The sequence below is a fragment of the Canis lupus genome, chromosome 22 (assembly GCF_048164855.1).
Source record: "Canis lupus baileyi chromosome 22, mCanLup2.hap1, whole genome shotgun sequence".
In the NCBI taxonomy this organism is placed as follows: domain Eukaryota; kingdom Metazoa; phylum Chordata; class Mammalia; order Carnivora; family Canidae; genus Canis; species Canis lupus.
The window spans coordinates 35771265-35784384 of record NC_132859.1 but is presented as its reverse complement, the minus strand read 5'-3'; the positions used below and the strand labels follow the sequence as shown (position 1 = coordinate 35784384).

The window sequence follows — 13120 nt, the reverse complement described above, 5'->3', positions numbered from 1 at the left end:
AAGTGAATATCACATCAGCAGCTCAATATGTTCCAAGTCGAGTCTTCTCTAACCCAGACCCATCCTCTTTTTTCCCTTGGGTCTGTTATAGTATCTTGCTGCCCCTCAGTCCCCAGGCTCAAATATGGTGATGTCTTCTTCTTTGTTCCTTTTCTTCCAGCCTGCCTTCATATTTGGTTGATCACACTACTTCATAGACCATCTCTGCCTTTCCACATTCTCCTGCCCACTGCCACTGCCAACCAACTGGGCTTCTGGGTGGCTCTCTTTCCCCCTCTAGTTCATTGAAAAACCAGAGGGAGGTCCTCATGGCTGATTCTAATCATCCCTTGTTCACACAATGTTTTTATCAGATCTCATGGTCCACAGGATAAAAGTCAGATTCAGGTTCACAGCTAAGTTTTCCTATAGTTTGGTGTCACTGCGTTTCTGACATTATTCCCAGTAATAACTCCACTTCATGGAGTTACAGAAGTGCTTCTTAGAGTTATGGGACACCTTGATGTTCTTCTGCACAACTTCTGCATACCTCTGGACATGAGAACCTCTGGTTCTCTTTGCTTGGAATCTCCCTGGTTTTTACTATTTCTTCTCAGCAAATCTATCTTTCCTTCTAAACCTTTTCAGAGACCACCATCCTTATGATGTTTTCTGTAGTCTTCTCAGTGAGATATAACATGTCCCTCCTGGCACATCCATAGCACTTCATGCATAACTTTTTGATAACACTTACCAATTCTATCTTAAATGCCTATTGTTTATATATCTACCTTACACTTGCCTAAAGCTCAGTGAAGTAGGCTTCGGTCATCTGCATAGTTGTGTCCTCTTCGGAGCCTCATTCATAATAAGAATGAAAAAAATTGTTGAATAAACATTAATAGTTATATTTTTAATTTTAAGTTTTTTACATTGTTTTAAAATGTTATTTTTTTATGTGTAAAATATTCTGCTGTAACTAGGAATAATGTATACAAAATTCTATTCTTTAATTATAGCTCTTCTAGAGTGAGTAGCAATGATGAAAATTCAAATTAGTGGGTAATCACAGAACTATTTTTAATTGAGTTGTAAGTATTGCTTCATACTTAATTTAAACATGTGTATGTTTAGTGTTTCCAAATTCACTGCACATACAGTAAGGAAACCTTGAACAAGAAGCCTTAAGAATCTGAACCCTTTTTTCAACCTGCACACTCAGTTGACTTCAAAGTGGAACTAGATTGTTCTCCCTTACACTAGAGTACTTATTGCCATGCATTTCCCAGAATTAGAATGATGGCTAAATATTTTTCAAATGACTTCTGTGTATGCGTGTTAAGAAGAGTGCACCTTTAATTAAACAGGTTAGGGTCACTTGAAACACATTTGCCTTAAGACAAATGCCAATGTGGATAATCTGAGAGCATTTGCTATTAATAGAGTTCCAAGTTGGTCCCTCTCACTACTACAACCTTCTACCCCTTGTCTTCCCTAATTATCACTTTCAGAGTAGTTTCAGAAGTCTCATGAAATGCCTTCTTATTGGGAGTCGGTTTTGAAAACCTGTATCAGGAGACATTTTGTGATGATTATTCTTACCTTTGTTAAAAGTATGGGTTTAATAAGACCATTAGCCTCTTCATTTTAAGGAGGAGACCTAGTACAATCCTAGTCAACTTTTACTGCCTGTGAATTACCTGGGACTCTTGGGGAAATTCAGAATGCAATTCGGGAGGTTCAGGTTGTGGAGGAGATTCTTCATTTCTCACTAGCTCTTCGGTGAGGTTGATGCTTCTGTCCGTGGACTACACTAGGCAGAGGTCTACAGGAAGGTGGAGTTGGTGATAGTGGATTCCCTTCCTCCCCAGGCCTGTCACTTAGGCAAAGTGGCTCACCTTTTTGGGTCTTATTTGTTCTAATCTGCATTGTGAGGGAATAATATCTAACAGCTCTTTCCAGCTTTAGCATTTTATGATGACATGAGGGGAAGTAGAAAGAATGAGTAGTCAGGCTGCAGGTCTGAGCATATTTTCATTCTTTTAATTTCAACTCAACTTTAATATTTATCAACAGGACATTATTGTGTTTATTTTAAATGTGGTATGAATAACAAATATTAAAGAATTGCATATTTATGTTAGAATGTGGCTCTTCAAAAAATAATTATAGATCTCATGATTTAATAAAGAACTTACATATAAAATATACTTCCCCCTCCACCCTCATCTTTTGTGTATGTTTTGTTGTTTTCGTTTTATTAGGAAATACTTCATAGCTTGGGTGGAATTGAAAACCTAGCTCAGGTAAGTTTCCTTTGCAGTGGCTGGTCTTGCCTTTCCATTTAGTGCCATGGCTCTGGGCAAGGATTACAAAGGTGTGTGACAGCAGATGGCTTTCTTACTTTCGGCTGCCTGCCAAGGGGAGAAGCAGGCAGGGTGGATAAGTGTGTGTGAGGCAGGATACTCAGAGCAGGAAGGGACCCATGACATTTTGTTCCAGCTAATTTTACCCAGCCTGCTGAAACAAGAAAGTTCTATAAAAGGTCACATGTCTTTAGTTAGTAATGAAAAGAAATAGGTGTTGGCTGGCAGGCGCAGCATTGCATATACCAAATGATGGGAGAAAAAATTGGTGATGAAGATATTCATAATTTTTTTCACAAAAAAAGAATTTTCATGCTCGCTAAAATATTTCCAAATATACAAGAATGTGAGGAGTTATCATAATTTTTTTCACAAAAAAAGAATTTTCATGCTCGCTAAAATATTTCCAAATATACAAGAATGTGAGGAGTCATCTTAACTTGATTTATTTTTCCGCTTTTGTAACTACTGAGGGAAGATAAACAGTTGAGCCAGTCAAATGTTTGAGTTTATTAGTATGATAAGGCAAAATTTCTAGGCATGGCAGTAGGTTGAAACAGTCCATTCTCCTAAAACCTCTGCCATGTAGGGAAAGGATGATTTTCATATAAGCCCTACAAGCTTATTCTGTATTATTAATGGAAGATTGAGTTTAATGGCAGGTTAATGCTAAATCAATTTTATTTTATTATATTTTCATTCTTAGGAAATTGCTGAAACATGTCTCATTTTTGTTTTTAAGATTTTTTTTTTTAATTGGCTGGAGGGTTTACCTCATTTAATGAAGTAGTCTTTCATAAAATTATATCATAAAGGTCCTCTTGTCCACCTTAACTTTCCTTGTAATATTAGAAATTTATATATATATTTCTCAGCCTATTTCTTGTTATAAATTATTTATAATAATTGAGGGATTATCAGACTGCCCCATACCCATTTTATTCTGATTATTGCTATTGGTGTGTATGCTGGTTTTTTGTATTTAAAAAAATTTTTTTATTGGAGTTCAATTTGCCAACATATAGCATAACACTCAGTGCTCATCCCACCAAGTGCCCCCCTCAGTGCCCATCACCCAGTCACCCCAACCCCCCGCCCACCTCCCCTTCCACTACTCCTTGTTCATTTCCCAGACTTAGGTGTCTCTCATGTGGTTTTTTTTAATTTTGAGACAGCTTATTTAGTTACAAGTCATTTTGAGACTTTCGAGAGTTTATACAATCTTTCCATGGTCCCTCCCTTAACTTCAGGGCATGTAAGAGAAGGCAAAGAATCCAGAAACTCAAGCTACCTTTTAGCACTTGAGTGAACCTGGCCCAGAAGCCCTGAGTATTATTTGATGTATCTGTTGTGCCACCTACAGCTCATTTGTAGAAATACACATCTTGTTCCTTACCTGCTTTTACTCTCTTTCCTTCTGACTCTTGTTGGTTTGGTTCCTCCTGCAGTACATGGAGATTGTGGCCAATGAGTACCTCAGCTACGGGGAAGAGCAGCATAGTGTGGACAAGCTAGTCAACATGACATGTAAGTGTTGTCATGGGGACATGGCAACTTTTCCCACTTGCTTGAATGAGCAGGATGGTGTTTTCAACAGGAGAAAGGATACTGTGAATGCTTGTGAGTGTACACATCCACAGTTATGGGATCAAGAAGAGTCCATGCTAATTGCTATATTCAGTGGCAAAATATACCCAGAAGGAAAACAGTAGATCACAACTCTTAACTTGAAAAGCCCAATTTCATGTTGAAGATTTTCACTGAATGCAAGCTTATTTTAATGCAAGAGAGACTTCCATAATGGCAGATTGTAGTAAAAATGGTTTTTGCCTCCTCTGATTTCTATTAAGATGTCAGAGGTTAACCACTTTTCATCACCAAAGTTGGGCTAATAATAATACCTACCTCATAAAATTTAAAACATTCTGAACATAAAAAAGAAAGAAAAAAGATCCTGATGTGATGAAGAGAATGTGAAAACATTGGTCTGAGTGTGTGGCACTCAATCTTCTCTCTCTGGAGGTTCTTTCCAGCCCCACCTTCCATCCTCTCCAGGGTTGATGAGCTGTAGGTCCCCTGTTGTAGTGGGATGATGGTCCATTTTTGTGTGAACTGTCTGGTTTCCCATATTTGTGTGAACTGTCTGGTTTCCCATATTTGTTTCCAGGACAACACACTGATTCTCAGTTACAGGGAGAGGAGAGTACGTGGAGATCCCTAGGCACCAGGAAGTTTTTTTTTGAGATCAACTGTTCCCTTCATCTGAGGAACCTTGCTCACCTTTCACCATCAGGGGCTTTCCCTATCCTCTTTATATTTGACATCTTTATAGGGAGGATCTTTGAAGAGTTGGTTTCATGTTGAACTTGTAATGATGTTGAGAAACTCATTCAACTTTAAATGGAAGGAATTGTTTGCCTTTTTGCTATCTCCACATCTTATTATTATAATAGTAAAATATAAAAATTATTAGTTGAGCTTAAGAGATAATTCTCAGATCAAAAAAATCAAAACAACATAATCCTGTTCCACCTCCCTCCATTGTTATTTTTGTGTTCTCTGCTTTCCCATTTGTCCTTTCTCTGCTTGCCTCTCAGTGCTTTAGACCTGAGATTCTATAAATACTGCTGCCTTTAAGTGCTGAATCCCTCGCTGAGTTATTTCCTTCCTTTTATAGATATTTTTCAAAAACTTGCTGCTGTCAAAGACCAAAGAGAATGGGTCACCACAAGCGGAGCCCATAAGGTGAGTGGTTGCACAGGGAGTGAGCACTTCAGCTTCATATGATAGTGGTTCACATCCACATATGATAGTGGATCACAGGTCAGAGCCCCATGATCAGGTTTCTTATAATTATAGTTCACAAACCTGCTAACCTAGCCTAGAATTGTAAATCTCTGCTAATCCTTTAATATTCATTATTGGCCTAAGGTGTAAATATAGAAATAGCAAACAGGTTTTCTGAAACTCTGTTTTTTTTTCTTTTTCCTATGCCACTTAATAACAACCAAGTTCATTGCTTTATTTAAATGTTGCTTGAGAAACCCTAGCTATATTTAAACTGTCCCTAAGTGTGTGTTTATAAATGAGCAAATAAAATGTGTGGATACATATAAATATATTCCCTATGGCACATGGGGTTGAATATGTTTGAACCATATGAAATTATCATGTCTATAGGGAAATCTCATATGGTTCAACATTATAATCAGATAGTATAGTATTACAAGCATATGGATCAGATATATATTTCAAGATGAATAGATGCAGGTTTATTCAAACGACTAAATTTATATCTATAGCATAAGTAGATGGTAGCTGCCTACAGTCAACTCTCAATAATCTGTTGAGTTCTCATAGCCGCAAAGGCCACTTTAAAGCATTTATTAGAGCAGGTTGCCTAAAAATGTGTTCACACATGCTGCTCATGTATAGGAGATAGGTTATATACAAATCAATGCTTTCCATTTCAATAACTACATATATTTTACCAATATTATCAGTTAGATCCCGACGAACATTTTTGAGTAGCATTAAGGAGTTAAATAGTTGTGGCAAAAATTCTGGGAATGATATGTCAGGGACTGAAGTTTGGGGAACATTGTGTTAGAAGATCAGAGAAAAAAGTGAGAGAAGAATAAAAGGAGGGGATCAGAGAAATAAAGGTAATGTTAGCTTCATAAAAAAATGAATGAAAACATAAAGGAGAAAAAAATGACCTAACAGTTACCAAAAATCAGGCAAGCAGTTGTTGCACGGCTTGCAGCTCTGGCCTGAAATATGTCAGGGTGTGCACTTTTGGGGAACTCTGAATTCTAAAAGTCTAGAGAGAAGAAGAGTGAATTTGCATTAATGGGAATTCAGAGAAGACAACTGATAAGGCACAGATGTCCGGCTAAGTCATGTTGCTTAGCATGATGCCTGGAAGCATTGATTCATGCTCTTTCAACATCAATTAGAAATCTGAAAGGCAAATGAAGTGCTTAGTAATGTTGACATATCTTGCTTAGTTTAGGGGAAAAAGGTAGTTTTAACACTTTGGTGAATAAATAGTACCACGTCTTGGAAAGGACCTACTGCAGTGTCTGGTTCAGAATGAGTTCTCAATGACTGGTTGCTCCCAGTATTGTGGTTTCTATCATTAGTCTCCTTACTTCTTTTTGGGGAGAGGTCAGAAGAGACAGAAGGGACACCCTGAGCACACCTTGGCCATGTATCTTGGTCCCTTTTGCTTCCTGCTCTGGGTGAGGAAAGGCCACAAGGAACTAATCTTGAGTTTCAAAGCAGGAAGGAGCCCTACCCCTTCAAAGAGCTGGGTGTGATGAATGTTTAATAAAACTCCTCTTGAGGTTAAGCCTCAATGTTCTTTGAAAGAAACATTATACCGCTCAAGAAGCTTGTAGTACTAACACAATGAAACTTTCTCTTACTTCACTTTTCAGACATTAGTAAATTTACTTGGTGCCCGAGATACTAATGTTTTGTTGGGTGCCCTTCTGGCTCTGGCTAGTTTAGCTGAAAGGTAAGTGTATTTTAATATCTTTCCAGTTCCACTGCCATTGCAGTTTAGGTGGGAAAGATGAAAAAATAGATCAGTTTCTCTAGTTACTTGCCTACTTAGTTATAATTTGTGAAAAATAAGCATGAAGTAGCATTACTATATTGAAGAGGATCCTGGATGAAAAAGTATCATTTTAAGTTGGAGAAAAAGTATCTCCATAAGTTGGAGAGGAAAATGACCTGACCAGAAATACTTACCTCGTCTTTCATCCAACTCTCAGATACTTGTACTTCCAAAATAACCACAATATATCTTTGACAATGAAATCTCCCTGACCATAAAAAAAGTTCTTTCTTGTATATTTATTCTAACATATAAAACACTTTGGAACATTTTTACTCTTTAAATAATTTTAGATAACATGTTCCTTTTATAGATGTCATGATTATTTTAAATAAATGCTTTAAATATATTTTTATGCCAATAAGTGAATCAATGCTTTTTTTTGTTTTTATTTTTTAACTTGATACAGAATAATTGACACATATAATTGCATATGTTCAAAGTGTACAACATGATGATTTGATGTACATTATGTGTGGAGTGATTAGCGGGCTCAAGAGAATTTATTCACTCATCACATCACATACTTAACTCTTTTGTGTGTATATGCAATAAGAACACTTAAGAAGTGTTCTCATCAGCTTTTAAGTGTAAAATACCATACTATTGGGTTCCTGGGTAGCTCACTTGGTTAGGCAACTGCCTTCTTGCTCAGGTCATGATCTTGGGGTCCTGAGATTGAATCCTACATCAGGTTTCCCATTCAGCAGAGAGTCTATTTCTCTGCCTGCAGCTCTCCCTGCTTATGCTGTCTCTGTCAAATAATAAATAAAATCTTTTAAAAAATAAAATACCATACTACTAACTGTAGTCTCCATGCTGTACATTAGATCCTCAGTACTCATTCTTCTTATAACTGAAAGATTATACCTTTAACCTGTATTTCCCCTCTGTCCAGCCCCTGGCAACCACTCACCATGCTAATGTCTGTTTCTATGCAATCAGTTCTTTTGTTTTTTGTTTTAGATTCCACATATAATTGATATCATACAGTGTTTACCTTTCTATGTCTGGCTTATTTCACTTAGTACAATTCCTTCCAGCTTCTTCCATGTTGTCACAAATGGCAGGATTTCCTTCTTTTTTATGAATGGATAATAATATTCAATTATATTTTGTAGGCCCATATAGGTCATTTTTATATCTTGTCTTGTTAATATTGCTGATCATTACTTTTATATGAACAGCCTATGATTCTTTTTGGAGAAAGAGAATCATGGTATCATCGTACTTTTATTAACCAAATTTAAATTGATGACATAGAATTTGTTGAACATTGGAATTTGATATAGCCCAGCTCCATGGAGTTATATTGCTTTTTTTTTTTTTTAAGATTTTATTTATTTATTCATGAGAGACAGAGAGAGAGAGAGAGAGAGAGAGAGAGAGAGAGAGAGAGAGAGGCAGAGACACAAGCAGAGGGAGAAGCAGGCTCCATGCAGGGAGCCTGATGTGGGACTCAGTCCCGGGACTCCAGGATTACACCCTGGGCCAAAGGCAGGTACTCAACCGCTGAGCCACCCAGGGATCCCATTATATTGCTTTTTGTTTCTCTTTCCACGATAAGATGAGAGCTAGGGTATTAAATGAATGGCTATGGTGAAGTATGTTTTTAGTAGTTACTAATAATTTTCAATTTGTAGTCCAGAATGTAGGGAGAAGATAAGTGAACTCAACATTGTAGAAAATCTGCTGATGATTTTACATGAATATGACTTGCTTTCCAAAAGGTAGGATTGCTAACAAGGAAAAAGACAATATATATTCGATGAAAGTGATTATTATTATTTTTATTATGTCATGCTATTTACATTATTAACTGAATGCCATGAGTTACTTTACATTTATTTTCTATTTAGGTTTTTATAAAGACACTAGAGCAAAGAGGGGTATTGATTCATCTTTGGTCTTGCATCACTTGTAGATCTGGGCATAGAATAGAATTATATCAATCTTATGATCACATCTTTAATATTTTTATTTATTAATAAAATTTTTTTTTTTTACATCCTGTCTCTTGAAGGAAAGAAACGAACTCTGAGGTGGCTCTATTTTTGGTAATTTCAGATTATTGAATAAATTATTAGATTGTTAAACTCTATTTTAAGGCAAAAATTTAGGATAGCTACTGACTTACTTCATGACCACCTGTTATTATAACTCTAAACAGAATCTAAAATGTATTCATTTTTGCATGAACTACATATTGTTCTAAAGAATTATTGTATCCAGTTAGTTATTAAGCTGTTTTTAATAGAGTTGCAACCTACATCATTTGATATTTAGTTAAGTAAGTCACGATTTTCTGAAGAGGTAAAACAGATGATAGAAATACTAAGTAATGGAACCCAGACACTTACCGTAGTAAATCCCCTTGAGCCTTTCTTTAAAGTCAATTTTATCCTCTTTTACAAACTATACTTACAGCCTGCTTGCCTGAGTTCATTTCTAAGACAACAGCCTCCGCACTGGTGTTAGAACACCAAAGATGAATGAGATAGAGTATATAGCATAAGAGAGGGGATGGGCATGCAGGTCAAAAGTTTCACCATAGCACTTTAGGTGGTGTGGTTGATGTATACACTGGACACTCTGGGAACATAGAGCAGAAGCTCCCAGTCAGAGCTAGGAGTCATGCCAAGTTTCTTGAAGGAAGAGGGAGTTACTTGGGCAAAAGGAGAGAAAAAGTGGAAACAGAATATGCTTCCACATGGAGACACCTCTAACATGTGTTAGAGGAACTGCATGGTTGGGCATAGCTGTATCAGAGTGCAGGAGAGAAAGTACTAGAAAACTAGGTTAGACAGTTAGTGATAAGTTAAATGTATAGCTAATTTTTAATCTGGCTTTCTCTACATACCAGGCCTTGCTTTAAGCATTTTTGTGTGTCAACTCACTTGATGTGCACAATAACCCTAGCAATTTCTATATTTTATAGAAGAAGCAACAAGATGCTTTTAGCTAGGTCACAATGAGCTTTTTTATGCCAAATAAGAGTGTGGTTTTTATTCATGTGCATTATGGGGACTTACAGAAAGATTTTAAGCATGATCAGATTTATTTGAGGGGAAGATTACTCTAATAGCAATGTGTGGGGTTGAGTGGAGTGGGGATTATAGCCACACAATGAGATCCACTTAGAGCAAGGAGTGGTGTTTGGTGTACAAAGTTCAAGGAGGTGAAGAACACTATTTGCTAAAGAACATATGTTCTGAATGTCAGAGCACAAAAGTTTGGGAGGGATTGGAGCTATGGGAAATTGGCTCAGGGGGAAGGAACTGTGGAGCAATGTGGGCATGAGAAGATAAGAAAGACAAGTGACAGAGGCACTTATGTCTTGAACACAATCAAGGATCACTGGAATGGGAGGAGCAGTGGGGTTACAACTGCATGACCTGTAAGAGAATTAATCTCAGCAGTTGCCTAGGAAAATGGGGGGCACTGAACATTCTTCGTTGGCAGTGGTGGATTGGGAAAGAAAAAGGAAATATCTTGGATGATTCTGTTTTCTGGATTGGAAAATTGGAAAGACTGTGGTATCATGAATCAATACTGGGGATATAAGAGGAAGAGCCAGTCTGGGGAGGAGAATAATGACTTTGAGTTGAGAACCACTGGGGTGAGTGCCTGTGGCCAGAATTTCTGGAGATTGAGAGTGATGCCTGGGCTGAGCTCATGGCTCAGGATAGAGGGAGTGTTTGAAGTCATGGGAATGGATGACATTATCCAGAGAGTGTTTAGAATGTAAGACTGGAGGGTTAAGGATGGTTCTATGAGATGTCCATCATCATAATGTTTCAGAGGTCTGCTGAGCCCTACGTGTCTGATGGTATCATTAATTTACTCTCCAGACATTCACTAGGCACGTTGCATTTAATCTCCTTGCATTGTAGTGGTTTTGGCTTTTTGTATTAGTATCTTGGTTTTTTTTTTTTTTTTAACTACTTAGTAAGTTTCTGAAGAATATGATAGAGCTATTATTTCTTTTGTCATCAGCGCAATGCAGATGCCATTGTGTGTACTTGATATCTATTTGCTGGTTAGTAGGTTTTTAACCAGACCAATGAGCTTATAGTGAGGCTATAACTCATAACAGTGGTCAGCAAACTATGATCTGCAGGCTATATTTGGCTCCCTGCCTGTTTTTGTAAATAAAGATTTATTGGCACATAGCCATGCCATTTGTTTTTATGTGTTATCTGTGGCTGCTTTTGCATATGTTGGCTTGGTTGGGTAGTTGTGACAGAAACTGTATGGCTACCAAAGCCTGAAACGCTATACTGTGATCCAGCCCTTTACAGAAAACATATGTTGACCTGTGACTTAGAAAATGTTAGTGCGCTGCAGTGATGATAGCTCTAGTCTAAATGCAAAGTCGTAACCCACTGTGCTGTGATTCTCATCCCACCTCCCATCCGCTTCAAGATTAACTGCGGAGTTACTACGCCTACTTTGTGCCGAACCCCAGGTGAAAGAGCAGGTGAAGCTCTATGAGGGGATACCCATCCTCCTCAGTCTGCTCCACTCTGACCACCTGAAGCTGCTCTGGAGTGTTGTCTGGATTCTGGTTCAAGTTTGTGAGGACCCTGAGACCAGTGTGGAAATTCGCATTTGGGGAGGCATCAAGCAGCTTCTTCATATTTTACGAGGGTGAGTCAGAGGAGGCTGTGGCCTATTTTACCTTAGTCACTAAAGGTTGGGGACTCTGCCATTCAGTGGCAGATTTGGCACACGATTTGCTTGCTTCCTTCTGCTCTTTGGTCCTTCATGTTATGGACAATCATTTATACTTGTCACAAACACACAGGGCATTTATCTTTTAAGTTTCATAGAAGCCCTGAAATATTTATCTTTGTATCACCAGTCTCCATTACAGTGCTGGGAATAGAGAAGGCTGTCCATTTGCAGATGTAGATTGAACAAGACCCAACAACCACAAGAAAACATTTATCTTAAACTTTTTTCTTGACACACTCTATACATATTGTAATCCCAACAAGTATAATAATTTTACTTGTAATTTTACTTTAAATTTACTATTTTACTAAAATGCCTGCATTTGAATATATGTCATTCATCTACAAAGAGAAAGCAAAACTTGCAATTAAAGAACAGATATATTATCCTTAGTTAAAATAGGAGAAAATATTATTGATGAAATGATTGCCATGTTGCTGACCCTGGCCCACCAGTTGCTCTTCTTTCCTTTCTAAATTTTCATTGCAGTGCTCTTAAGGTGGGTTAACATCTTGTCTTCTCTCTTTTAAAAATAAAATTCTAATGACATTCAAAGCTTTGAATATGGAGAAGGAATGGTTATTAAAATAATTCAAATTGAAATTTATTAGAAGTATGTTGCAATAAGTATGTATTAGATATATTGAAACAATGGATAAAGACATCTTCTGGTACCATCAATGGGAAAGTTCTAGTATCTAAAATTATTATGGAACTGTATGTTATCAACTTCATTTTCTGGGAGGGAGTGTTTCAAAGCATAAGAACAGACTATAGAAATATGGACAGTAGCTTTATTAATGATTTCTGTCATTATCAAAACAAAGGAAAAAATATAAGCTGTTGACAATCCACTTTTTTTTTTAAGGTTTTTATTTTTATTTATTTATTTGAGAGAGAGAGGGCAGAGTGAGAGAGAGCATTAGCATGAGGAGGAGCAGAGGGAGAAGCAGACTTCTTGCTGAGCAGGGAGCCCTACGTGGGGCTGGATCCCAGGACCTGGAGATCATGACCTGAGCCAAAGGCAGACACTTAACTGACTGAGCCACCTAGGTGCCCCTACTTGATTTTATGGGTATCACATAAAAATCTCCAAAGGATAAATTATAAATCTTTCATTAGTACTGTTGTGTAGTAAGCTAGCTCCTTGAACATTTAGCAATTTTTTTTGTTTTTATTTATTTATTTATTTTTTGCTTTCATTTATAGGGTGCTGATGTTGATGCTGATGGTAGTGGTGGGTATTATTGGTGGCCGATACACCTATTACAACAACTATGAATTGCCCTTTTAGAGAGCAGTTATTTTCTTGATGTTAACATTAAATTTTACAATTGTTAAGCAATACTTCAGAGATAAAACCTACTGTTTTAGCACATATATTTAATACAAGGCACCAGTTTTCCTCTTTTGC

General features: G+C 37.2%; 1 protein-coding gene across 15 annotated transcripts in view; it reads left to right on the top strand.

Annotated features, from left to right (window-relative positions):
- NEK10 (NIMA related kinase 10) overlaps positions 1 to 13120 on the top strand; it is a 222816-nt gene that overhangs the window by 44685 nt on the left and 165011 nt on the right. For all 15 annotated transcript variants that reach the window (XR_012015023.1, XM_072793048.1, XM_072793047.1 and 12 more), the window contains 6 exons: positions 2244 to 2285; positions 3794 to 3872; positions 5023 to 5090; positions 6788 to 6867; positions 8613 to 8699; positions 11395 to 11619. Coding sequence is in view for 14 of the 15 variants with exons in the window: in XM_072793047.1 (XP_072649148.1) it covers positions 2244 to 2285; positions 3794 to 3872; positions 5023 to 5090; positions 6788 to 6867; positions 8613 to 8699; positions 11395 to 11619 (581 nt within the window). In the remaining variant the exon portion in view is untranslated. The remainder of the gene's footprint in view (positions 1 to 2243; positions 2286 to 3793; positions 3873 to 5022; positions 5091 to 6787; positions 6868 to 8612; positions 8700 to 11394; positions 11620 to 13120) is intronic.